This window comes from Hipposideros armiger, unplaced genomic scaffold (genome assembly GCF_001890085.2).
Source record: "Hipposideros armiger isolate ML-2016 unplaced genomic scaffold, ASM189008v1 scaffold_48, whole genome shotgun sequence".
NCBI classification, from domain to species: Eukaryota; Metazoa; Chordata; class Mammalia; order Chiroptera; family Hipposideridae; genus Hipposideros; species Hipposideros armiger.
The window spans coordinates 3,342,521-3,370,362 of NW_017731398.1; the positions used below are offsets into that span (position 1 = coordinate 3,342,521).

The following is a 27,842-nucleotide window of genomic DNA, read 5'->3' on the forward strand; positions in this document are numbered from 1 at the left end:
GGTGACTTCACCTCACATTAAAACTAAGAAAAGGAATAGGCGTTTCTAAGTGGCAGGAAGACGCAGTGAGGGCCAGAGGCATCAGGACAGGGGCTGCTCTGAGCTCCGTCCTCTTGGGGTCCCTACACTAGACAAAGCTCCCTCCACTGGGATGTAGGAAACAGGCCTCAGGCTCGGCTGCAAACCCCAGGTGCTGCTCTCGGCCCTCCACGCCCAACACCAGCACGTCCGTCCCACAGCTGACAGCGGGAGCAAGAAGTGCTGACCTGTGGCTGCCCCATCCTGGGAAGAGGCCAGAAGAGGTTTCTCGGGCATTTCACAGCAAGGGAATAAAAATAAACCTTGGTGCGCTTGCAAATTCCAGAGAGGGAAAAGGCGCCATTCAGGAGAGAGCTGACCGACAGCACAGGAGAGGGAATCAGGCTCTCACCGCAGCCAAGGCTGTCCCCCTGAGCTGGGGGACGAGAGCTGACCATGACAAACCAGAAGCATCCAGCTTTCTTCCTGTCCGGGGTGGCCTCCTGCATCAGCGAGATCAGGATGCCGGGCGGGGTTGTCAGTTACCGGGACGCTCCTCGGACAGAGGTTTTACTCAGCCTGAGTGAGTGTGCACGCAGCCCGAGATGTGGGCACGCTTCAAAGCCATGTGGCCAGCATGAAAACCTGGAGACGGTTTTTTGGGTTCATCCCATTTTCCCGTACCACTGGGAGCAACAGGAAAACATGCAGGGGTGATAAAGGGACCTTGTTTGGGCAGCTTCCCGCAGATGCTAACCATCCATACTCTGTCTCTCCAGGAAGCTTGTCCCCGGCTCCTGACCCAGCACAGTTTCTGCCCCCCAAGCACAGAGCACCGGGGGCCCTTCCGGAACAAGTCTGCCCACCGCTGGTGAAGGTTGCCACGACTTTGAAAAGGGCCAGGACTGTTCGCGTCCGCGGCTGTCAGCGCCCTCTACTGTCCACAGATAACACCTCCTCCTCCCATCTTTCAGTCCAGGAGGCGCTTCAGCAACTGGTGCTTTGAGAGTAGGGTGCAGGCTGTCCCCAGGACACCCTGAATGCTTCTCTCTGGTCAGCAGGCAACACACAGTAGGCACCACACACACGGCTGCGGGGAGCGGGGCGGGGGAACTTGGGACCTGGAGCACAGGTGTGGAGGAGGAAGCCAGGTAGATGGGATGAACGGAAGACAAGGAAGGGCAGGGTGGTGGCCGGAGGCGGCACTCAGAGAGAACCAGTCACAATGTTGGCTTCAAGGGGGGAAAGTTCTAGAACAGCGCCCATGGCTCTGAATGCATGACAGCCCTGCCCATTTCCACGGCTTTCGCAGGGGCTGCTATGACTTGAACAGAGGCCGAGCGGATCCGGACGGGCACTTCCTCCTCCTGTCGCTGCACGCTCTTCCCCGGGGTGGGGGGCCCCCACTGGGTCCTGGCTGCATCTGCTCAGTGAGCACCACCCTGGCCCTGCAGGGAGTGGCCTCACCCCTGCTAGGGGGCACATCAAAGGGCTGAGATGGACAGCCACGCGGTGCAGGGGGGTGGCTCATTGGGAAGTAACAGGGTCTGCCCAGAGTTGGAAGGCAGGACAGGGCAGTCCTAGAGCCCCCAAAAGATCTGGGGCAGCCCGTAAGGGACGAGCCGAGAAAGTGCCAAGCAGGTGGCAGAGGCGGCACTGTCAGCACCAATGGTGGCCGACCCCAGCCCTGTACGGAAGGGGCTCTTTACCTGGTGCTCCCCCAGGCCTCCCGGGCACTGTCTCCTGTGGGATCCCAGGGCAGAGGCTCTGTCCTCCTGCCCGAGGTACAGACGAGGCCGGGGGAGGTAAGGGGACGTGTCTAGCTGGGCGCCAGCATTGAAACCCAGGTTACCTGCCCTCTAAGGGGTCTCGCGTGGACCTGTCTGTCAAGCTCTGTGCTCTGAGGCCCAGGGTTGGGGCTGAGGCTGGGACAGAGGGTGGTGCGGCCTGGGCAGGAGGCTGCTTCCTTCCTGGGGGCCCAGAGGGGAGCGCTCCCACCCAGGGAGCTGGAGAGCTGCAGCAGAGCCGAAGCACTGAGGGGACCCAGAGGCCACAGGGACATCGTGGGCTAGGAGGAGGGGGAGGTGGTGGTGGGGGGGGACAGACCCGCCTCGGCATTAAACCTGGGAAACGGAAGCCAGCGGTGCCAACAACCGGCCCGGGCAGACATGAGCGCAGTTCTCACGCTCCTGCGGGCTCACCGCGTTCCCACACACTCGGACGTCTTTCTGGCTTTGTTTGTGCTGGTGGTTCGGCCTTGCATTTCCTTAAGAATACATCCCTGCCCATATCTGGGAGCTGGGCTTCATTTAATCTTCCCAGCAGCCCGACAAGGAAGGGCTGGGGTCCCACCCCATTCCACAGCCAGGAAACGGGGGGCCAAGACTGAGCCCAGGTCGGTGTGCCGACTGGCATGGGGTACAGCTGTGGTGACGTGGGCAGCAGGGAAAGTGGGTCCCTGAGGTGCCCACCCCCGGGCTCCATGCCCCAGACCCTAGAGCTGCCCAGTCATCTGCCCCAGCTCCACTCTGCTGGGCTCTGCGTTGAGGGGACCAGATGAGAACAGAAACCAGGGCACCTTGAACCGACTGTGCTGAGAGGTCTTCACGCGGCCCCTGGGGTCTCCAGATTGGGAGGGCAGTCAGGAGAGGACAAGGGAGGGAAGCAGTGGGGGGACCAGTGCCTGTCCCTGCGGGCAGAGCCGGACCTTGAAGGGTCCCGGGCCCCGCGGGGCCGGCGGCGCAGGCACGTACTTGACATTGGTGTTGGTGCAGATGATGTACTCGATCTCGTCGGAGTAGGGGTTCTGGAAGGTGAAGCTGCTGGTGCGGATCAGCAACCACTCCCGGTTCTTGGTGCGGAAGCGGTACATGACCGACAGCACCTGCCCTTTCAGCTTCACCACCTGTGAAAACATGGGGAGAAGGAAGTGGGCGGTGAAAGGCGGCGAGAGGGGCCCAGGGCATGGGCGAGCGAGGGCAGGCCAGCTGTGCGAGCCCGTCGCCTTCCCCGTCGAGACGCGGCACTGCCTTGGGGTCATTCTGCCGCCACTATGTGAGAGGCCAGCTAGTCGGTGCCCGTCTTATATCAGGACTTTTCAGCTTTTACCAATCAGGTCATGAGAACTCTCTAAGTTGGGGAGACAGCCTGTGCTCGGGACCCAGGGAGGGCTCCTGGAGGGAGACGGGGTCTGGAACGCTGGAGGGTGGGTTAGGTGCTGGCACAGGAAGCTGTGCGGGGAGGCCTCTCCCGGCGGAAGACACAGCACAAGCACATGTTTGGAGCCTGGGCGACCTGGCAGGCGACGGGGGTCGGACTGCCCACGGGAAGCCGTGCCAGTCACAGTCCAGGCCTAAGCCCAGCCTCGCACGCTCTCCATGATGGAAGGCGTCTGAGCAGAGAGTAAAGGATGGGAGGGGGCCCCGCTGTGAATCTCCCTGGGCTCCACTCTTCCATTTGACTTCTAGGTCAGCTGGGACCCAGAGAGGGAATCCAGGAGGGAACTCAGGTTTCTGGGTCCCAGGCTGGTGCCCTGTCACCCAGCAAACTCAGAATTCCTCACACACGTGATCCGGGCCATGCAAACGCTTTTGTTCAAGTCCAGAGTTCAAGGGCTGACTCTGAGCTGACACAGCTCCCTCTGCGTTTTTGCAAAAATAAGCCACTTCCCTTTATCAACATTTGTTCCCCACCCAGGTCGCCCGTGGCTGGAGCCCAGAGAACACAAGTGAGGGGCCCAGGCAGGCGCACTCCAGGACGTCCCCGTGGCTGCTTGACCACTGCCCACTGGCCCAGTGACTGGCCGGGCTCGGCTCACGGGCGTCTCTGCCTGGCCTGCACCTCCCACCTGAGGAATGGGCTGGCTGCTGACAGAGCGAGAGTCGCTGAAGCTGGAGGCGGGGCAGGATCAGATGTTACATTCCTTCTTTTTCTTTGCAAACCCAACGGGTTTAAGATCCCACATGTGCTGTCCAGTGAAGAGGCCGGTGTGCGGGGTGTGGCGATGTGGACAGATGCTTTGGAAGGAGTCAGGCTCCAGCCCTAGCTCTGTTGTCACCTTGCTGTGTGGCTCAGGGCAGGGGACTTACCCTTCCTGAGGCATGGGGTCCACCGCGAAGACGTGGGGATGACAACACACGGTGCAGGGTTAAGGATGACGTAAGATGACGTGTGACAAAAGGTCTGGTCAGTGACTACCAGTGAAGGGCAGAGGGGCCCAACACGGTTAGCGCCTCATTTCCACACACCCCCCAAAATGAGGCCACATGGTCCAGACAGGGTGATGCAAAATTTATGAGGGTTTCCACACATTTAGCAAAGCTAGGACACGCAAGACATACTCTTACAATGTCTAACCTTTCCGATTTCCTATTTTTCCAGCATGAAGTCGCCTGCTCTGGGTTCTGATTCACTGAGGGTCTCTCAAGAGCCAGCGGCCTACACTCGGTGGTGCGGATGATGGTGCAAAGCACAGAGGTGGGGCCAGCCTTCAGGAAGCTTACATTTTAGTAGAGAAGATGGGTGGGGAGAAGGGAAAGCAACAGAGAAAGAAATAAAGCAATTAAAAGCTGGAATAGTTATCAGAGGAGAAGGCCGGGGGATCTCTTTTAGTGAGGATAGTCTCCGATGGCATCTCTGAGATGACAGGAGTGCACACCTAAAAGATAAGATGGTGGGAGTCCTGTGAAGAGTGAGGGAAAAGCATCCCAGTCTGAGGGAACCTGTGCAAAGGCCCTGAGGTGGGAAAAAAGATGATGTGTTCAAGGATCCAAAAGAAGACGCGTGTGACCACGTGTGGTGAAGAAACAAGGATGAGACGCTCGGGGTTAGGTCACGCTGAGCACGCAGCCCTGGTTAAGAAGCTGGGGTTTGACTTCGGGCACACCGGAAAAGCCATCGGCATCATTTTAAATAAAGATGTGGCGAAATCAAATTTATGTTTCGGAATGGCTTGGACCAGGACAAGAGTGAAAGCAGAAAGACAGCAAGGAAGCTGCTGCAAGAGTCAAGATGAGAGATACGGTGAAGGTCAGGAGGACTGAAGCAAGGGAGAGGGGGATGGTTACAGGTGGCTCTGCAGGTGTGACAAAGGGCCTGTGGGGCTGCACGGGGGGCGTGAGATCAGGGGAAGAGTGAAGAATGTCCCTCGGCTCCCAGCCCGTGCCACCAGCGGATGGTGGTGCAAGGGAGACGGGGGAGCTGCAAGAGGAGAATCGGTGTTGTGTGTGCGAAGGTTCCCGGGCACTCGGGGGCAGGTATGGGCAGGCGCCTGGAGAGCTGCAGGTGAGGCGCTGGAGGGACAGTCCAGACTGGAGTCGTCTGGGGATGAAACCACTGAGGGAGGGGTGATGGCAAAGGAGCAGAGCCCTCGGGCATCAGGACTTGGAGAGAAGCAAGCAGAAGTGGGGGACAGAGGAGTCTGACAGGTGGGGGAAGACCAGGGGTGAGGGAAGTTTGGGGAGAAGCGAGCACAGCGTGCAGGGGCAGGAGGGGTGTGAGGTGGCCCACGGATGTGGTGCGTCATCGCAGTGCTAGGTCTGTCCGTGCAAATGAGACCTGGCCTCCCACAGGCAGGCCTGCGGTCACATGGGGTGGTGCTAGGATGCTTGCAAAGCGGCAGGTAAGGGACTTGTTCTCTCAGACGAGTGACAAACTATCATTCCCTTTCTCTTGGGACGTCACCTGCTCTTTCCTTTCCTGGGGCTGAAGCGAGACTTGGGAGCCCTCTGTGGAATCTGTTCTCTGCCTCATCACAGTTGACCTGGGCTCAGGAGGTACTGGGTCCTCAGAAGATTCGAGAAAGTTTATGCCAAAGGGTTTTCCACAGTGCCTGGCACACAGGCGGAGCTCAGCAAACAGGAGCTAATAGTGATGACGGTCACAATGCAGTTATGGCCTTCTTCTCAGGTTGCCTTCAAATCTCCATCCTCAAGCCTTCCCTCGCCCTTGCCTTCTCTCCACAGCGTCTCCGCCCAACAGCGTCTCCTCCGGTTGTCTGTGCCCTCAATGCCCACCGCTCCTGCCCAGTTTCCAGCCTCAGCACCTCTTACTGGGACAACGACAACAGCTTCCCATTTGTCTTTTGTTCCGTATTTGTCTCTCCTGCACACCTGGGCTGCCCGTTGTTTTTCGAACACACCACTCCCCAAAGGAGCCTCACTTAAGTGAATCAGGGGAGAAGTTAAACTTCTCGTCACGGCATTGGAGGCCCTTCCCCACCTGGCCTCACCAGCCCCCTCTCCCCCGCTGCCCACATCCTGCCCACAAGCCGGCCAGTGTCACTCCAACCACCGAGAAACACTTATTTTTCTCCCAAGAGGCCGCACTCACGAGCGTGTCTGCTTGCTGGCCCCTCGGTCCAGAGGGTCTTGCTGTTTTGTCTCTGCTCATTCTTTGGGACCCATCCCGCCTGTCCCCCGGGACACCTTTCCTGCCTCTTCCCCATGTGTGAGCCTCCCCATCCTCTGCTCTTCTCCAGGACACATGCAACATGACTTCTTGATGGGTCTGTCCTCCCCAGGAGGCTGTGAGCTCCCCCATGGCAGGGGCCCTGACAGGTGCCTGAGGCAGGACCTCGTAGCCTGGCTGGCACAGCGTGAGGCTGACGCCCTGCCAGCCACACCCACGTGTACCCGGCTTGTACACCCGCTGCCCACGGGCCTTGGAGGTACCTGCTGAAAACTCTCACGCAGGTGGCTCTGGTCCTCAGAGTGGCAGAATTCCAAAATGTCCTTTCCTAGGAGATCCTACAGAAAGAGAGAAGCTTTAACAACCCCAAACCCCATTTTTTCATGATTTATACATCACTATTAGACAATAGCGTTCATCTCCTTCAGCACACCTCATCGCCGGGGAAACAATGTGGATGCAAACCTCCCCTTGGCGTGACCATGGAGCTGGCCCCTGGACCCCATCATGACTCCCTTTGGCACCCAACACCAACTTCTAACTTTGCTAAGGCAGTACACCAGCAGCATTAGCATGCAATGTTATTTTTGTTTGCCTTGGAGAGGCAAACCATAATAAACATATTTTAATAAACATAAAAAAGAAAGCAAATGATAGCATGAGGGCAGATGGGTGGCCCATGAAAACCAGGATTCTTTACACATGGAAACTGTAGGTCTCTTGTGGCAGGAGAAAGGCTGTTATAAAAACGATTGTGCTTGTTAAAAGCCTATTTACTATCTACCTTCGCTCCTCTATGTTTTATTCAAAGGACCTAGCATTAACCCAAAACAAAAGTGTGTTTTGCAACAACACCAGGCCGGGTAAGATAAACCGTCAAAAGGCAACTCCAAAGTGTTGCAGGAAAGTGGGCCAGTTGGAAGCATCTTAAAAGGCAAAGGGTTTGAAATGAACTCATTGATCAAGACCCAAATCAGCAAGCGGCCTGGGTGGGAGCTGACACGGGCCGTGGAAAGGAAATCTCATCGGCGTGCCAAGAAGGATTTAGGCGTTCAAGGAAGGTGCCGGTGTCGGGACGGATCTGCCTGTAAATGCACTGCCATCGGGGGTTCTGGTGGCTTTGAAAAGGGATTCATTTTCTCCTTGGTTCCATCCAAGAAACAAGTTTGCATGACTCCACCGATGTTAGAATTCTATGGATGGGTCCACTATTTCAACCTGGACTATTTCTAGTTCTAAAATATCCATGTAATTAAAATACCCGCATCAACATATCCCCAACTTTATTCCTCAGAACAAAAGATCCTTTTCTTTCTTTTTTGCTTAAGTGCTTTTTATGTGGAAAGAATCTGAAATCCACAGAGAAGTTGAAAGGACAATCTGTATCCTTTACCTCGATTCAATAATGGTCACATTTTGCCACATTTGCATTTTTCCCCTTTTTCCTATGTATATAAATATAAATATAGAGAAATAAAATACAGTAATACCTTGGTTTGTGAGCATAATTCGTTCCGGAAACAAACTACTCGTATTGCAAGACATCGCTCGTTTACCACGTTAAAATGTATTAGACATGTGTGCTCATCTAAACACTCGCAAACCAAGTCACTCACAATCTAAGGTTTCACTGTATATAAAACATATATAAATGAAATACCTTTCATACCTACACACACACACACACACACACACACACACATACACACTTAAAATTTCTTGTTGAATCATTTGAAAGTATGGAGCAGACATCACGACCTGTCTCCCTGAAGCATGCAGCTCATAAAAACGACATCTTACAAAACCATAACGTATCCTATTACACCTTAAAATACCAATAAAATCATCCAATATTCCACGCATATTAACATTTCCTCAGCTGTCTCCACATGTCTTTTATAGCTATATGTCTTCTGGATGAGGACCAATGGCGGATCTCACGTTGCATATTTGTTATTTTATCTTTTTGGTTTATCTTGATCTGGAGCAATCTCTCCTGCCTTTTTGTGTTTCTCATGACACTGACCTTTTTTGTTGAAAGGTTTGGAAAAAAGGCTAGAGAATGTGCCCCCCAATAGAAGGGGTTCCAAACACAGCTGAGACACAAGGGGTTAGGCAAAATTAAGGGGACATCTTCACGTCCAGGCTTCTCAGGGTCTTCCACATTCATATGCTTTCTAAGTTTCCAAGATTTCCTGTTTGGTTTTCATCACAATTAACCCTTTTTCACAGAGCGTCTTCGCTGCGGTTTGTGAAAACTCAGCTAGCTACACAGAAGGGTCAGGTCAAAAAACGACACGCTCCCTTGAAGCGGTGCAGCTGCCTGCCATGTCCGTCCTTGCTTTGGAAGGACACTACTCCATCCAGGCTTGGACGTGGGGTTTGGGTTGTGTGTCCCCACATCATCCCTGTGTTGTGTCTCCAACAGACATAAAGTTAAGTCTCTAGCCACCCAGGAGTGCCCCACGCCCTACCTGGGGCTGGTAGCCAATCACGCTGATGCACCTCGGGTCCACGAACGTGATGACCCCGTCAGAGCTGTGCCGGGACAAGAACTCCGTGGGCACCGACATCCCGCTCATGTCCACGCATACAGGAGAGCTGGTCACCTGGGGACCCACACAGAGGAGGTTGGACAGAGACAGACGCCTGGACTTAACCTCACAGACCCTCCGTGTCGTGTCGTCCACACAATGAGTCTAAATGTCCAAGCAGCCCGGCTCACACCTTACGCTAACCGGAACCGTGGGCTGCTGTCTTTCCATGTCAGAGCCTCAGTTTCCTGACCAGTCAGTGGGAATGACGAAACCTGTGATCTCACAGGGTGGTTGTGAGGCTCGAAAGAGACGCTGCCCGCTTAACCCCGATCAGCCAAGGTCTGGCACACGGCGGGTGCCAAACAATGCCCACCCTTTCCTCTTCCCTCTCCCGAGCACAGCAAAGGAGTCGAGGAACTGGTCAGAATACTGGAAAAGTCAACCTTTGTGGACCACACTCGCCTCGGTATTTCTTCACCTGCCTGCAGGGAACAACCAACGTTTATCACACGTGGGCGAAACTGCTTGCTCATCTGTCTGAAAATGATAAGACGGAGGGAACCAGGGACACGAGAGGCTAGTGTCCTCTTCACTGCGTCCCCTGTGGCCTCATCATAGGGGAAGGCGCTCAATGCCCCAGGGAGGGTAACAGCCCAGCTGACACTGAGCCAGGCGGGCTTTACACACATTCTTCAGCATAGCTAGCTTTCTGACAAGATTAAAAGCACACTTTCCCTGCCCTTCAGAGCTTCCAGGGACCCTGCAAGCACTCAATCAACTGGCTACAGAGAAGCCGACAGTGGAGAATGATAACCGACTATGAAATCCATGCTGGGGAGGGGATGGTGAATTTTGACGAAGCCGATGAAGGAGGCATTTTAGCTGGATCTTGAAGGATGACTACATAGGAGGTCAACAGGAGATGGAGTTTTGAAAGGAGAAGAGGAACAAGGAAATATGGAGCAGAAGGAGGCGGCTGCGGACAGCGCAGAGGTGAAGTGCTGGTGGGCTTGTGGGGTGGGGGATGCTGTGGTCTGGGGTTAGGGCACAGGGTGGGGGGGGCAGGGAGGGTGAGGGTGTGAGATGAGTCAGCGCTTTGTCCTGCAGACCACAGGGAATGGCCTAAGTGATCAGATGGTGTGACGAGAGGGCAGCGTCATTGGGGACAGACAGATGCAGGCCCTCAGTGAGGCGAGAGCTCTGCTGCTCCCAGCTCTCAGCCCCCCGTTGCTCCCACAGAGCGAGACGCGGAGCCCAACCAACACTGAACGCACAGGGGCTCCGAAGAGGCGCCCAAACCCACGAGCTCTTGTTGCTTGTAATGCCAAGCCCTCGTCGGGGAGAACACCGTGAGCCTTTCCTTACCTGAAGTCTCCCGATTGCCACGAGGCAGTATTTACTGCCCTGTCCCACCTCGGCGTCCTCTTCGGGTATAGTCATTCCTGAAACGACAAATGCCGGCGTCGCCCACAACATGCCCGCGGTGCGTGGCAAAGGGGCGACAGTGCCCGTGATGTTACGCATGCAATTGAAAATACGGATCCGCTGTTGACCTCTCGGGGCCTGGGAAGCCAGCCAATGTAGTAGCCGGTCCTGCGCTCGTTCCTGCTTTTTCCCCTGCCGGGCGGTGTGGAACAATTTCATGGTACATGATCATCTGTGTTTGTGGGTCACGCACGCAGCAGAAGTGGAGATGGGATGCAAGTTATTCATTTATACATTTGCAAAATTTGGCCAAAACATTTCATTATAAAAGAAATGTCAGTAAGATGTGCAGATGGGCATCTCAGGTCCTGTAAATATTTTGCTTATCTGTCGACAAAGAATCAAATAAAGACCACGAGAGGCACTGGGGTGTTATCAATTGTTGTTTGGGATTAGGACCTGGGTAGGATGGGACACTACTTTTTAGTTCGTAACCTTTTAAAAACTAAAACAAAACAAAAAAACCCCACACGGGTTTATGGGTTAATTCTACTTTATTTTTCAAGATTGTATAGGTCTTCTAAATTTCTTTAACGCAGATGGGCTGTTTTTGTAGCAATAATGATAAAGATAGAAAAACAGAGTGGCACATGACGTTTTGGCATGGAAAAAGGGGGGGCTTCCTCCACCTGGGGAATTTTTAGGTTGCACCCCCTTCCCCCACAATGCCGGAAACACGGGCATGGTGACCCTGGCTCCAGACTTCAGAGCTCTGCCCCCTGATTACCAAACGCAGAGAACAACGCTGCCGACGGTGGTTGGCGTTTCATTCTAAAACGCCTGGCAGGCGTGCAACGCGTCCTTCTAAACAAGCTGCCACTGAGCCACGAACACCAGCATGTGGTGTCCTCTGCCTGCAGGGAAGGCTGTGAGTGCTTTCTGTGTAAACTTGGACTCAGAAGACAGAGCTCCGTTTCCAGTAACTCGTAATCGGTAAACAGAGTTCGCTGAGGGGTTGTGACAAGAAGGCCCCAGAGGTACAGCGAGGAGGAAAGGGCGAGGGGGCATGAGGGGGGCCCCCTCTCTCGGCTTCAGTCTCTCCATCCGGCGGAGGGAGCAGGGGCCACTGCAGCCTGAGCCTGGGTTACTGTCCCCGACCGGCGAGGGGGCGTTTCCATGACAAACAGGACACTGACCCTCTAACTCCCCAATGCCTTCCTGTGGGATGTCACTGCTAGTCTCAGCTGTCAGTCATAAAAAGGTCAGAGGTACAGCAAGATGTCCCAGTGGCTGGCCTCTCCCCCGTCTCCAGCTTCTTGAAGGTAAATCCCCACTGGTGCAGAGTGGGCATCTATAAGGCGGGGCTGTGTCCCCACAGTCCACCTGTCACCCACTCCTGCTTTGGGCTACGCCGGGACACCAACGTCCCATCACACCTGGGGGCAGCCAGGAGCTGGCTGGCACCAGCAGCTCTGCCATGACCTAACTGTGTCGACTCCTCACCCGCTATAGCCTACCCCTCAGCGGCCCCACATCCTTAATCCGCTCTCACCTCTAAGCAGCCTCGACGTTTGCTCCAGATCCTTGAAGACCAGCCTCCACCTGCCTTGCTCACCTTCTCAAACCAGCCAGTCCCACCCCCACCCCCACTTCCTCCTACTCACCCCCTGGGAATGGTACTCTTTGCAAGTGCAGCCCTTGGCGCCCGCCTCTGAGGGCTCTGCGCTCTGGCTGCTCCTCTCGCCGAGGTCCCTGGTCACAGAGCCCTGGTCCCCTCCCCAGTGCCGCTTCCACAGCCCTTCTCCCCACACCCACTCCCTCCACTCTCTCCTCTTCCACCAGTCCGTCATCCACACTGTCCCAAGCACAGCTTGGGCCATATCTGAGCCCCTTTCAGAAAGCCTCAAGGCTCCGCCAGAACACCAATGTTAGGGCCATTCGCTCCATCTGGGAAACTGATGTGAGTGACTGGTCCCTGGAAAGCCCGTCTCAGAGACTGTTCTGGTAAGCGTGCGTCCTGAGGAAGAGGTATCCGGCACGAGGCTGCTGCCCGACAGCATAAAGCCCCTTTCTGCTGCAGGTCGGCGGAGCGCTCCTGCCTTCTGTCCCTACACACCCTGGCCACCACGGGGGCCTTTACAAAGTGGCCCATGGCCTTGGCACGCCAGGTGAGGGCTGCAGGTTGCCTCTCATACAGGAAGGCACACATTTTCTTCCTATCTGAAATGGCGGAGACGAGATTTTCTCTGGGTGTCAGGGTGCCACCGTGGAGGCCCCTCACAGTGAGTGCACAGGCCGCAGTAAGGACTGCTTCCCGGGGAACGGCCAACATGCCTGGCACCAGCAAATCTGTGGGGACAGAGTGGCCGGATGGTGACTAAGGGTTCCGGCTCCAGTGACCGGAGGCATCCTGACTCGGAAATCCTGACTGCACCATGTACTGACCACAAAACCTTCATTTAGCCTCTCTGAGCATCGGGAGATGGGAATAAACGTAGTTCTGATCCGTGAAATGGGAATAATCGTTAGGACTGCATGAGATGAGAAAGTGTGTGCTAAGCACCCGGCACATGCCTGGCACATGGGGTTTAATATATCCAGTGCTGTGTTCACGGTGGCACTGAAAGCCCTTGGCACTGGAAAGAGGTGGGGTCACCCCACTGTGGTCGCCGAGCTCTGCCTGGCTGCAGAGCAGAGGGTCAGGGCTGCGGCCAAGGGCAGGAGGAGAGGCTGGGGTCAGTGGAGATCCAGACACCTGCAGGGTTTTAGGCTGTTCCTCTGGAGAGGGGAGGGGCTGGCCTGAAGCAGCGCTCAGCTCAGCGTCAGTTTGGTCATGAGATCAGCCAAGTGTGACACACTTTCTGAGCACCTACTAAGCGCCTGACGCTGCTGCAGACTAAGGACTTAGCAGTGCACTCTCTCCCTCCTCTCCATGCTGTGTGGTGAGCATTTAGCACCAAGGGAGGAGCACACGGCTGGACGCCAGGACCCGGAGGACCGGTGTCAGGAGGAACCCGCGTCCTGGCAGGAGCGGCAACGTTTATCAAAACGGGGTTTTTAATAGAAACAGGGTAATTCCAGCCATTTCACCTTTAGATTTCCACGGCTCCCTGGTCGGTGTCGCCAGCACATTTTGCCCTTCACTGAATTACCTTTTCTCCGAAAACACTCTTCCCCAGGCACGTCTAAATAAACCTAAGTAATATAAACAACACACAAACAAAGTGGAGCTGGAAACTGCTGTCGGGAGGACATGCAGCCGTGGCCGGGAACGCTTCTCAGTCCCTCACGAGGGGCTGCGTTAACCCTACGCACACCCGTGGGAGGTCGGACTGCTGTCCAGTCGTGCCAGGTGTGGTCTGGCCTGGGACCTACAGCCTCCCGTGGGGATTCACACATTGTTCTGCCGCCAGACGCAGGCAGAAACCATCACCTTCGGAGAGCAATTCAGGCCACTTGTGCACAGCACGCTTCCCAAATCTCCTCTGGGGAATGGTCATAAGTCTTAGGCGGAAACAAACAAACAAAATGTTTCTTTGGCCCAACACATGTGGGAAGCATCATTTAAACAAAGATAAAGAGGCTCCGCATCAGCACAGGCCTCAGGGGACATAACCTGGGAACATGGCTCTCTAGGGGGAGCACCCAGCAGGCAGGGTCTCCCCGGCTGTTGACCAGGGAACCCTTTCTTTCCCTGCATCTCCAGGGAGGTGTGGGGGAGGTGTGATCTCAGGCAGTATGCTAAGAAATGGGTGGGGATTTTGGCCTGCAGGGATTTCGCATTTCAGGGTTCCCGCTGGTGACCCTGAAGAAACAATCCCCCCACTTTGCAGAGCAGAGCTTAGGCGTACAACTGGTGCTTTGGGCTCCAAAGAGCAAACGGAGACCACCTGCGTAACCACCTGTCCCCCATCCCATCACCGAGGCAATGAGAGCCTGTGGTGAGACAAGCGCGGGTCAGCACAAGGAACCCGTTCCCCACATGGGAAGGAAAAGGCCCCCCTGGCCGATGTGTGGAAGGGCCCCGGCAGGACCAACCTACAAGCTCAGAGCTGCTGTGGCTGGAGATCAGCACGGAATGGGGGATGACAAGGGAAAGCAAATCTCTGTCTCCCACCACCCAAAAGGGGTCATGGTGGCCAAATGCCTGGGCATCCTACCAGGGGGCTGCGACCTCGGTCACCCCTCACTCCACCGCCGGCACTCATGCAGACACGCGAACCCTTGGTCAGGTAACAGGAAAACCAAACATTCCTCTTCTGCCCTTGTCAGGGACTGAAAGATCTTACTAGAACCCACATGACCAACGACGGAACCGTCCTCAACTCTCCACCATGGACAAGCTCACGGCGACCTGTCTAAGGTGAGGCGCGTGGAAAAAAATCACAAGCATGTGAAAAAGAGATTAAGTTCAGAAACCATCACAAATGTTCCCAGTAAGGGAAAAAGACGTTCTTTATCAAGAGGAGGGAGAAGAAGAAGCAGAAAAAAAACTAAATTCAACTACTCAGTGTGACTCAAGAGGACTGAGTTCACATGGAAAGTGTTATTGCCAGGTTCTTAAAATAAATGGGAATCATGAACAGAGAATTGAGATTGAGAAATTCTCCAGGAATTTGGAAGAAAGGGATGAACACATTAGAGCAAAACTCCAAGTGGCCAGGAGGACAGATCCGGGAACTCGGGATGGCGCTTCCGGGAGTGAGCGGGGCCAGCTGACAGGCAGCGCCAACCGGGAAACATCGGTACCAATTCCCTTGTGGTGGGGAAAGGCTTGAGTCTGCCAGCTGAGGGGCCCACTCAGCACTGGGTACAATGAATGAAAACAGACCAACCCTAGACAGATCTGAGTGAATGTCTTTAATTCCAAAGACAAACTCAGGACAACCTACGAGGGTCACCGAGGTTAGAAAAGCAGCAGAAAAGTGGATCTCAGACCTCAGCGCACAACGCCAACTTCTATAGATGACAGAGCAGCGTCCCCACCGTGGTGAGGGACAAACCCGTGACCCAGGAGGTTCTCCGACAGCCAAAGAAGAGCAGCAGGAGGAAGGCTTGTCCAATGTTCAAGGGACTGTGAGATGTGACACCCGCTCACCCTTCCTGAGAGAAGTTATCCTGAGTGAGGGTCATGCTGACTCTGGGACATGAACTACAATACAGAGGGACCACGGGCAAGAGGACATGAGAGGCGAGCAAGTGGCAGCCCCCTTTCTTGTGACAGAGATAGAAAGTATCAAGTAATAGTGACCTTGTATCTAAAATTTAAACGATGGCCCGAGAGCCCCACTAAGGGAGCAAGTGAGCGTAATGCATCAGCACTACGTCTCCTGGTGTCTGAAGCCCAGCTGTGGTCCTGCCTGGTGCAGCCTGGCTTTGTCCCATCATCTCACATCTTCCCGCTCTCCACAGACTCTCCACACTCCTGGCCACCTGCACAGCCGCTGCCCTAATTCGGGCTTCACCATTCCTCCCTGGGTCGGTTCTCTCTGGTCCCCTGTCCTTCAGGCCTATCTGTGCCCCTCTTCTCGCTTCAATCCAACCTCCAGAATGGTCTTGAAAAGCTCCCAGTGGCTTTCAATGGATCTCCACAGAGAAGGGTGCAGACCCCCGGGCTGGGCCCACAACGCCCTGCCCCCAGGATCTGCCTGCCCACCTGTCCGGCTGTCCATCCTCCCCACCGTCCCAGCGAATTCCACATGGTTCCCAGCACAGCCACTCTCTGCCGCTTGGAGATAGTAGAGCACGTTTACGGTAAGAGCTTCAGAAGGCCCTGGTTCACAACTTGAGTGTATGGCTCGCTAGCTGTATGAACGGGGCTAATTTCAGCGTTTAGCCCTCCGGTGTCTCGTCTGCACGAAGGAGGTAAGGACAGAGCCCTCTCATCTTTAGGGATGTTGTGAAATTAAATAGCATGATGCACGGCGAAGGGCTTCTCCTAGAGGCAGGCCCCAGGGACACTCACCAGTGACACAGTGTCACCCTTACACTTCCCTCGTCCCTATCCACACAGCTCCTTCCCTATGCCTGCAGAGCATTTTTATACCAGCAAATTCCTACGTCTTCTTTGCGTCTGCTGAGCTGTGTGGAAGCACAGTCTCCCTGCCCGTTAGACTTTCCAGTGAGGGTTGGCCGACCCTGACACCCGCGCCGACGGGGCCTCCCTCCTCCGTGCTCCCCTCTGCGTGCCTGCGTTACCACCCTGTCTCCTCCACTGGATGGTGAGCCCTTTAAGGGCAAGGCCGTGGCAGATCTGCCTGAGGACCCCAGAGCCGTGCACAGTGCCTGGGCCTCGGCAGGGATGCACAAGTGTTTACTGACGGAAGCGGAAGTGTGGCTGTGCCCTGCCCGCCTGAGATCGAGGAGGCCAGAGAGCTTCACCACCCATCGTTCTCCATCGCACAAGCCGAGGTCAGAGCTTTGGTCTGAGCAGGAAGGTTCAGCGAGATCCCGGGCAGGACACAGAACCTGCTGAGCACATGTGACACGGGCAGGGCAAGGATCCAGCCACACCGCCTTGAGGGTTGGTGGCCGCCATAACGACAAGCAGCTTTTGGAGAATTTCAAACGAAGGAAAAACAAACACACTATGTTCAACAAGCAAATTGCAAGCAGTGCCGGGCTGTCCTAGATGAGCTCACAGCAGGGCCGAGCTGTCTGGTGAAGTGACGGCACTGGCCTCACCAACCACAGATGCGAGCCAAAATCCCACAATAACCTCAGGCCTCTGGCATGGCTGAAGGTGCAGCAGCAAAGGGAAGAAAAGCATCAGCCTCACCCACGAGGAAGCACGGCAGGCGCCAGCCAGCGGGCCCCCTCTGACCCAGGCGGCCCCCGTGCCCCCTCCCCAGGGTCACACACTGGCTCTTCCGTGCAGACACACCCCAGTTAACCAGAGGTTTCCCACGGATTGAGGTGACGGTCCAAGCACATGAGATGATGGTGACTGGAAAGAGGCCTGTGACAGAGATGAGTTCCGGCTCCACGCTGAATGTCAGTCTGTGACATGGAAGGTACCAGGGTGATGACGACGGATGGGGTGGGGGCCGCCGACAGCTTCAGAACTGTCAAGTCTCTTTCTGACTCTGAGCACACGTCCCCAACTAGAAACACAACCCACCACGGCTGATTTCTTCTCTACTATGGTGAACCCGGCGTGCTTGCTTCTTCAGATTAAAGAAAATCTGAAGGGTTAGGTGGGGGAATGCACTGCCTTTGGGACCCTGCTTTTCTTTCACTCCCACCCCACGTGTTTAAAAGGAAACCTACGTAGGGTAAGATGCTGAGAGGCTACCTGGGAAGGCCACTGTGTAACAGAAGGGGCTCCTGGAATATATCAGAAACTCTGCGATGCTTGTGATGAACGTGGGGTTAGCGGGACCAGCTAGAGATGTGCCGGTGCAGCTAACGGACTCAGGAATGAACACACGTGTTGCCCGTGGGCTGTCACAGAATCTTTTTACGAGGCCCTTGTCCGCACCATCAAGTCTGCCTCTTAGGCTTACCTATCGAGATGTCCAAAGTTGCCTGCAGATATTTTTAGCGACTTTGGGGCTTAGGAATCTTCAGGCATCCCAACCAAGTCACTGTTTATAATTAAGGCGCTTGAGCTCATGCACAGGCAGGGGCAGCATTCCTCGTGGGCATTTACAAGCCTTCACTCAGGCATGACGTGAGTTACTGCCCCAGTGCTTCAATTTCATGACCTTATGATGGGGTGAGAGTGCCAATGACCTCATAGCAGCCACCTCCTCGCAGCCAGATGACTGTCCCCACCATTTTAAAAGACTTCCAGGGAAGTGGATTCTATAAACGCCTTTGGAAATTCTGGCAAGAAATTCTTCCACCAATCCATCGCCCTAAGCCAACTATTTCTTTTGTTTAGGCAAGTGCCTTTTCCTCCCTCTCCTTTCTTCCCTTCATCGACTTTCTTCCTTCTTTCGTTTTATCTATCCATCCATTCATCCATCCAACCTTCCCTCCAAGCTTCATGAAATACATACTATGAGCCAGGTCTGAGCTAAGCAGTGGGCTGATACAATGAATGAAGCGTGCACTTGGTCTTGGGGATCTAAATGGTGGGCACGAAATCGTGTTCTATGTGCTAAGAAGGCAGTTACCAGTCAAGGAGCAGAGAATGAGCAATCACAGGGCTGGAGGCATGCTATAGTCATCCTGTGTGGTGCAGGCTTCTTTTCCATTATTGTTAAAGAAATGCAACAACAAAACCAAACCAAAAAAAAAACCAAAAAAACAAAAAACAAAACCCCAAGAAAATAGAATTTCTAAATTCAGTACTGTCCAACTGTCTGGCATGCTCTTTAGAAAATTCAGATTGATTCCATACACGTGTCACTTCCTCTGACTATTGAAATCCTATAAGATTTTGGCAAGGGTAGGCACAAATAGAGGGAAAGCCAGTGATTATAGTCATCCACTACACAGAAGCAACAGTCATCTGTCATCTACGGACACTTTTTCAAGGCAAAGGCACACTATTCATTTATACTTTAAATTTGTCCCCATGACGTTTCTGTTGTATGAGCTGGTATTGTTTCTAACTCTTCTCAGCACGTTGCTTCATTCTTAAGTGCCGTTTGCAAGCACGCCTGTGTGATGGCTGTCCAGCGCTCTATCAAATAGATGCTCCGTTCTGTTTTTAACCAATTCTCTACCACTGATATTTAGAGGAACGCAAAGTTCTCGCAATTATAAATAACGTGTACACGGGCAATGCGTGCACCTCTCTAATTCATTCCTCAAAACAAATTCCTAGACGTCCCATTCCTGTATGGTAAGGGATCCACATTTTAAGGCACTTAATACACACTGCCAAATTATCCCACGGAAGGTTTCTATTGATTTATATGCTCACCTGCAGTATCTAAAAGTGTCCATTTTTCTGAAATTTACCAACACTGTGTATTTTGTCTTTTGATTGTTTGCTATTTGATAGGCAAGAGGAGATGGTATCAAATTATTTGAATTTGCAGTTATAATTAACAGGAGATTGATTTTTTCCCCACCTTAGTGTGTGGATGTATTTACGTATATACATATAAATTATATATATATATATATATATATATATATATATATAAATACTTTTCTCATATCCTTTGCTCATTTCTCCCCATTTAGTTAAAATCTGCCTCTGCCTTTTGGTCACTTTCCTCTTTTGGTCCAAATTGTGCCTTCTGGAAATAACCTAAGTAAGATTAATTCCTCCTTTATATGACACCCCCTCAAATACTTAAACACAGAAATCATGTCTTGCTTCCTCCAAGATAAACACCCCCAGCTCTTTCCACCAGTTTTCATGTGGCCCAGTTTCAAGGGCGGGCATTGGAGACTTAATGCACACTTAAGTCCTGCTGCCCTACTGCGCCGTCCACTGGATGGTCACGGAGCAGAGCCCCATGTGACCCCAGGAGAGCTGCCTGAGTCATCCCTGCAGACGCCCCGGACACCGACCCCCGCCTGCACCTTGGGGCTCAGCCTCCTCCTCCCGCTCACATCCCAGGAGTTAGACTTACAGCGATCATGGCATTTCTCTTGGGACGTTATAGGCTTGCAGCCCAAATACAGTGGTAAGAACGGAAGTACGTTAGGCCAGAATCAGGAGGAGGAATCTGCCTGGTGTCATGAGAACCACTGAGTAATTCAAAGAGGGAAGCATAAAGAAGCAGACGGTTGGTCTGCTTGGCACAGGGTCCTGAGAGCTGGCACAGACTGGGCACTGCCACGGGCCTCGTCCAGGAAGCCTCTCTGGACCCCGGCACAGGGCAGGGAGCCCCACACACTGTCCAGTAGTCATCTGTGTACGTGCTGGTCCCCACCAACCATCCTGGCTGCCTGAGGGCTCGGCCTCTGTCAGGCCATCGCACGTTCATGGTGACCACCCCACTGCAGGGCAGCTCACTCCAGGCTGCCCACACCTCTGTGCGTTATTTGCCTCTCATCAAACAACCTTCTATCAGGAATCTGGCGTCTCAAGGCTTCAGAGCCTCACAGCTTCCCTGGGCAGTGGGCAGGATACAGGTTAGAAGGTCACATCTGCAGAAGTAAAGAGGCATATTGGGGAGGGAATAAAGTGGGGGCAATCACATCTTTTATGTTTGCTACTGTTAAATGAGTGAAGAAACTTCTGTTTTTGTTCAAAACAATAATAGTAACAATGTATTGGGCGATGACAGCCTATGAGTAAGTGAACCGAATGGGAGTAAGATGATAAGAGACAGAAGGCGGAAGGAAGGAAAACCTAGTTATAAGGTGACTGCGTCCCCCCACGAAGTGGTACTGTATGTTCAGATATGGATTTGTATGAGTTGTAAATGTATATTTCAAACTTAGGGCAAACGCTAAAGCTATTGTTAAAGAAGTATCATTGAAATGCTAAGAGAGGAGAGAAAAATAAATCATACAAGAAGCTCAATGAAAATCAGAGAAGGCAGGAAGAGAGGGGGGCAAAAAAAGGAAACAAAGAACAAATACAATAAAAAGAAAAAAAATGCTAGGTATTGATCAAACTGTATCAGTAATCACATTAAATGTAAATGGCTTAAACACCCCAACTAAAAGGCTGGTGGTCAGAGTGGATTAAACCACTGGAGACCCAACCATATGTTGTTGTCTACAAGAAAGTCACTTTAGATGTAAAGACATAGTTAAGAGTAGAAGAATGGAGAAAGGGGCCGGCCGAGTGGCTCAGTTGGTTAAGGGCTTACTCAAGAGTGCAAGCTCTAAGCAACAGGGTCGCCGGTTCAAGTCCCACATGGGTCAGTGAGTTGTGCCTGGGCTGAGCTGCCAACAGGTGGCAGGATGGCTCAGCTGTGAGAGTGTGTGCTCCTAACAACAAGGCTGCCTGTTCGACAGTGGGCTACGTCCGCCCGCAACTAAGACTGAACTCGGCACCTTGAGCTGAGCTGATGCCCGGATGGCTCAGTGGATAGAGTGTGCACTCTTAACAACAAGGCTGCTGGTTCGATTACCACATGGGATGGTGGCTATGCCCACCGGCAACTAATTGAACACAGCACCTTGAGCTGAGCGGTGCGACTGGACTTGGAGTTGAGCTTGCTGCGCCCTCCACAACTAACATTGAAGGACAACAACTTGGCTGTTCCCCTTCCCCAATTCCACAATCCCCTCCCCCAACTCCCCAACACTGTTCCCCTCACCCAATTTCCCAATAAAAAAAAATCTTAAAAAAGTAAAAGAAATGGAGGAAGGTGTCCCATGCTAATACTAGTCCAAAGAAAGCTGGCGTAGCTACATTAACTTCAGACACAGCAGAATTCAGAGCAAGGAAAATTATCAGGTCTAAAGAAGGCCATTACGGGGCCAGCCGAGTGGCGCATTGGTTAAGAACTGGCTTGGGATGCCAGAGGGCCCCAGTTCAGATCCCACATATGAGGGCCAGTGACACTGCCCTCTACAGCTAAGATGCTGAACAACAGCTCAACCTGGAGCTGGCCTGCCATGAGTTGCCGGCGACGGCGTAGGCTGCAGCCCCTGCTGCAGTAGGTTGCCATGGGCTACCGTGTGTAGCCAGCAGCCAGCATGAGCAGCCCTCAAACTGCCGTGAGCGGCAGTCCAGAAACCAATGATTGATCTGCCTCACCCGGGAAGAGCGCAATGATGGTGCCAACTTGGGCCAGTGAAGCAACGTCCTCCACAACTAGACTGAAGAAAAGACAGCAACTTGTCTGTTCCCCTTCCCCAATTCCCCAGCACTGTTCCCATCCCCCAATTCCCCAATAAAAATCTTAAAAAAAAAAAAAAGAAGGGCATTACGGAGTGACAAAGGGGTCAATTCTCCAAGAAGACCTAAGAACCTTAACATGTGTGAATCGAACCACAGAGCGTCAGAAACGTGATGCAAAAACGGAAAGAACTGCAAGAAGAAACAGACAAATTCACCACTAGAGCTGGGAGTCTACAACACGCGCTCAGCAACTGATGCACTGAGCAGGTGAATGATCGATAAGGATATCGCTGTCCTTATGAGCACTAGCAATTGATCGAACTGACACTTAAAGGAAGTGGCTTTTAGTGAGTGTGTAGAGCTGTGCAACTCTCACAATTGTAAAAAAATTTTGTCACCTCAAAAATAAACACTGTACCCATCAGCAGTCACTCTCCATTTCCCCTCCCTCACACCTGGAAACCACAAATCTGCTTTCTGTCTTGCTGAGTTTGCCTACGCGGGGTATTTCCCACACATAAAATCATTCAACATGTGTCTGGCTTCTTTTACTTAGCATGATGTCTTCAAGGTTCAGCCACCATACAGCATGAATTGATACTTCACTGCACTTTACTGCTGAATAATATCTCATTGTACGGCTAGACCACGTCTTATGTATCCACTCATCAGCTGATGCACACATTTGGGTTGTTTCCACATTGTGACCGCAATGAATAAAGCTGTTATGAACATTCACGTACAAGCATCTTTGTGGACATGTGTTTTCAGTTCTCTTAGATATATACGGAGGGTGCCAAAAAACTGTGTACACATTTTAAGAAAGGAAAACTGTATTAAAATTGTATTATTCAATATATACCGATAACAAAAGATGAATACAAGTCACGTTTGACTTCTGCAATTACAAGAGGTGCTCAAAGCGGTTCCCATCGGCATAATTTTAACACAGTTTTTCCCTTTCTTACAATGTGTATACATTTTTTGGGCACCCTCTGTAGGTGTATCTAGGAGTGACACTGCTGCATCAGTCACATGGTGACTCTACGTTTAACATTTTGAGGAGCTGTCAGACCGCTTTTCAAAGCAGCAGAACCATTTTACACTCCCACCAGCAAGGAAGGAGGGCTCCAGCCGCTGCACGTCCTCACCAACACTTGTTCCTGCCGGTGTGAACCACAGCAGTGAGTGTACAAGGGGCCTTGTGGTCTAACGACCGTTGCTTCAAACGCCACCCTGGCTTTCCCGAGTGCGCTGGTGACAGGCTGCAGACGGGCTTGCCGAGGCCCCCGCTGCCTGGAGCACAGGTGCTGGGCTGCTTACCTGCTGGGGGCCAGGCCTTGATGTACCCTGTGCAGTGGACCACGGCGTACTGGGCCTCCCCTTCTTTCACAGGGCCAAGGCCATTCCTGCAGGAAAAACGTTTGTGAAATTGCTTTCAGCGCCTAGGTGGAGGCCAGTACGGCGGTGGCTCCTCTGGTGTCTAAGCTACTGGGGTCACTTGTCTGCCACATGTCCCCTCCTCCCCCATGGTCTGAAAGTCTAGAATAAGCTCCACCCCGCTCCCTGTCCCATCTCAGCCCTGGCACCCCGACGCGCGGGTCTCCTGGTCCTCTCTACACCCAGCCTCCCCTCCCGGGTCAGCGACTCCTTAGCTAAAGGCATTTACGTGACCAACCAGCATAGCCCGAAAGCATCCATCAGGAAGGCCTACTGACCTGAACCTTTTCCTCATGGTGGTTATTCTGTTCAGAGGGAGGTGGTCCAAAGGAGCGTTTCCACACCTAAGATTCAAAAAGTAGACGAGAATGAGTGCAGACGAGGCAAGTTTATAGAACTATAGGGCTGCCGTCAACAAGACAGGCTTCATCTGAGGCTACCACGTTCATCCGGCGAGCCCTAGAGCCAACTTCCTCCCAGTGCAGAAGCGGGCTCCCGTGTCTTTGAAATCTGGATTGCCCCTGAAGACAAGGAGAGGGGGACCCAGTGTGCATGGCCCAGCCCTGACGCTGGAGACCTACAGGACGACTCCAGGAGGTCCTGGCCCAGCTCGGTCCTGCAGATCACTTCAGTGTCACCACGGGGCTCTCAGGAAACAGGGAAGGGGGTGATGACAGCAACAGTGTGTCTCCCAGCTCGGAGACACAGCAACCAAAACAGCTGCTGCCAGCTGACAAACAGGGCCATCTTCTCAGGCTTCAGCTCACAGCTGAGGAAGCTCTCCTCGCCGGCAGTGACCAGGCATAACTAGACAGCTGGAAGCCCGCCGACGGCCAAGGACAGAGCGGGGACACGGGGGATGGGAGGCAGCCCTGCCCACCAGCTTTCCCGCCTCCCTTCTGAATGACGGGCTCTGCAGCTCTGAAGTCCGACATCCACACGCACGGAAGCTGGGCTCTGACCACAGCTGGACACGCCCACTCTGGATGTACATTTCGACTTCCCATCTACATGACAGGTAACACCCTGGATGTCTTAATATTCAACACGGCAAAGACACGAGTCCAGTTATTCTGTGAAGCCTGGGACAGCTGCCAGCACCAGCGTGGTGTCCACAGCAGGACACGGCTGCCCAGCAGGTTGGCATGGCCCTCTGCCCTCTGGTAACTGTGCCCAGTGTCTTGCTGATGCTGAGCCGCTTTCTTTGGAGGGAAGGTCCTGCTCGCAGCAGATGGCAATGCTGCTTACTGCACAGGTAAATCCTGGGAGCGTGGACCCGGCACTGTGAAAAAGCAAGCTGGGGTGCCGATGAGGGAGGGGGCTGCCTGATGCGGGGGCTGGGCAGTGATAATGGCATCACTCATAGCAACGGTGGCCCTGACGCTTCCGGTCAGTTTATTCGTAAGGGAAAAGCCAAGACGGTGCAAGTGAGAAAGTGCTGAGCGCTCAGGAAGTGAGGTGGCCTTCACGCTACTGCCCGAAGCCCTGAGGAAGGACCTGCTGTGTTGGACGACATTGATGGCGGCATTTTGTCCCCAGGTGGACACTGGTACATGTTACTGCTGCCTCCCAGCTGAACAGAGGGCAGGCGGTCTGCACTCACCCCTCAGTCCTACTGGGGCGGTCATGTCTCCTGCCACTCCTGCTCCACCGGAGGCTGGAGGGGAGGGGACCCTATCTGTGTCCTCCAGGAGCTCAGCCTGACAAGAGCCAGCTGGGAGGGAAAGGACAGCCATGCTCAAATCCTCTGCGGGCTCTGGGGGCCCAGCAAGGCGTCAGAGAGGCAGGTCTCCCCTCAACACAGACAATCTGGGTCATCTCAGATGGTGACCCGGCCCCTAGGTTAACAGATTTTGGTTCAGGAGGACAGTTGCTTCACAGGATTACTTTGAATGACAAAAAATTATGTTCTTATTTTACAGCGTCCATTTTTTGGAACTGCACAGGACCCACTCGATGCTCAAGTGGCAAGTCCCACTTCCAGCAGCAAATAACTGGAGGAGACGGTCGGAGGAGAGTGACACGAGCAAGTGGCTCACGTGCCTGGGCCTGAGACCACAGCACCAGCCGTGTTGGGAAGCTCGGCAGCCAGGAGGAGACGGTCGGAGAGGGCAGGAGGCACTGGCGCTGAATCAAACAGGTGTGGGACCGCATAGCGCTCAGGGAGAGCCTGAGAGGCCCAGTGCTGGGCGGGCGAGGCGGCAGGGCCTGGCTTCTCTCCTGGGGGCGGGTGGCCTGCATGCTCAGCTCTCTGCCACTCTGGCTCCTGCTGGTCCCCCTGACATCCAGCGGTTGACCCTCAGTCTCCCAGTCAGGACTCGTCGGTGGCACCTGGCAGTTGATCACGCCTCCCACCTAGAAGCTTCCTTCACCCTCTCTGGTTCCCTGCCACCTGCCCAGGGCTCACAGCTCTGACCTCTCTCTCCACACTCACTTCCCAGGTGACCTCACGCGGTCCTAGGCTTTACAGTATCTCACTGACGTCTGTCCCCACATCCAGATCTCCAGCCCCAACGCCTCCCTTGAACTCCAGTCACGCGTCCAACTCTCAACTCATGGTCTCCACTTAGAGGGCTGACGGGCGCCGTCCAGCCCAAACCGGCTTCCCAGGACAGCCTTCCCCATCCTGGGAAGTGGCTGCTCCGTTTCTGCAGTGGGGCAGGCAAACATTTCAGGTCTTCAAATTCTTTTTCTCTTTGAAGTACAGTCTAAATCTGAGTGCTTTTTACCACGATCACTGTGACACGATGCCTCTCGCCTGGATTATTACACGGGCCTCCTCCTTGCTACCCTTGTTCTTCTCCTGCAAGCTTCTTCTCCAGCATTCCCTTTTTAAATGTTAATTCAGAGCATGCCACTCTTACACTCAAACTCCAGGGGCCTCTCCCCTCATTCAGAGTAAACACTGAAGTCCTACGAGGCTGACATGACCTAATGTCGTCTACTTCTCAACCGCATCAATTGCCATTCCTCCTGTGCCGCACGCTGTCCACCCTGCTCGAGGCCGTAACCGCACTGCTCCTTGGACGTGCCAAGAACACCCCTGCCTCAGGGCCTTTGCACTTGCTGTTCCTTCTACCTGACGCTCTCTTTCCCTAGATATCCCCACGTCTCCTTTGCTCACTTCCTTTGGGTCTCTACTCAGGTGTCACCTTATTAAGGAGGCCGTCCTCTCACCCCCCCCTACGTAACATGCAAATGAACAGCCCCCACCACTTCCTACTTCCTCCTCCATTAGCCATCTGACATCTGTGTATGTACCTGGCACTGTGCCCTCCGTGTATCTCCAAGGTCAGGCATTTTGGGTGCTCGACTCAATGCTGAAGCCCAGCACCTTGGCCAGCGCCCAGCATGGGCGGACCCTCAGTCTAAATTTGCTGAATAACTGAATGAATCACTGAATACATGAATGACAGGCGCTGCCTCCTGTCGCTGCCACATGCCAGACAGAACGAACTCCATGCCTCCCATTCCCGCCAGGGACGTGGGGATGAAGGTACTGGGGAGTCTGGTCTGGCTCTGGGGATTCAAGATCCTCACTCTTCCTTCTTTGGGGACAAAGTAATCCCCCAATTACGCCCAAGTCCAGTCATGCCTGCCTTTCTTCAACAGCCATAAACTAAGCAATTATGTGCATTGATTCTGCAAGATGTCACGGGAGGCTCAAAGTCCATCAAAACTGCTGTCCTCACAGCAACTGTAATTTACTTATGGAACCAAGACAGTTACACTTAAAATATCGACCAACAAAAAGCCATTAAAGACTAACCGAAGATGGAGGCGTTGGCACAAGCAAATAGAAGAGCAAGCATGAAATCGATAGGTCTTATTTAAAATGTGTTGAGAAATCAGGGGCCTGGAGAGGCTGGGGTTGAAAAGAGCCTTGAAGAACAGGTAGACAGTCGAGACGTAGGAAAGGGGAAGCCAGGGTTGGAACGGGCAGAATGCATGAGTAAAGAAATGAATGGCAGGCATTGAACCATGGCAGGAAACCAGACCCATTGAAACAGGAGGAAGTGGAAGGAAGGAGGTTCTTCCAAGACAGACGGAGACGTCCGCCGTCCACGCGCTTCGGTCACGGAGGTAGAGTCACTGGGGGGACCCGGGTTGGCGTGGGGTCCCAGCAGAGCCTGGCGGGGCTCTTCATGGCAGATCAGGGGAGTAAAGCAAGTCTGGCCCCAGCCCGCCGCTCAGCCACACACCTCATCCTGCATATGAAGGACCTCCGCGAGCCCATGCACATCCTCATCGACGACTGCTGTCCTTCTTTCTTGACCGTTCCCGTCTTCAGGTCCAAGATCCGGCCT

General features: G+C 53.6%; 1 protein-coding gene across 10 annotated transcripts in view; it reads right to left on the reverse strand.

Annotated features, from left to right (window-relative positions):
* Positions 1-27,842, reverse strand: part of ARNT2 (aryl hydrocarbon receptor nuclear translocator 2) — a 97,083-nt gene that overhangs the window by 17,474 nt on the left and 51,767 nt on the right. For all 10 annotated transcript variants that reach the window (XM_019640142.1, XM_019640141.1, XM_019640144.1 and 7 more), the window contains exons 6-12: positions 27,738-27,840; positions 23,814-23,879; positions 23,419-23,504; positions 10,329-10,405; positions 8,901-9,035; positions 6,690-6,764; positions 2,772-2,923 (exon numbers count right to left, since the gene is read on the reverse strand). In XM_019640142.1, the coding sequence (XP_019495687.1) occupies positions 2,772-2,923; positions 6,690-6,764; positions 8,901-9,035; positions 10,329-10,405; positions 23,419-23,504; positions 23,814-23,879; positions 27,738-27,840 (694 nt within the window). The remainder of the gene's footprint in view (positions 1-2,771; positions 2,924-6,689; positions 6,765-8,900; positions 9,036-10,328; positions 10,406-23,418; positions 23,505-23,813; positions 23,880-27,737; positions 27,841-27,842) is intronic.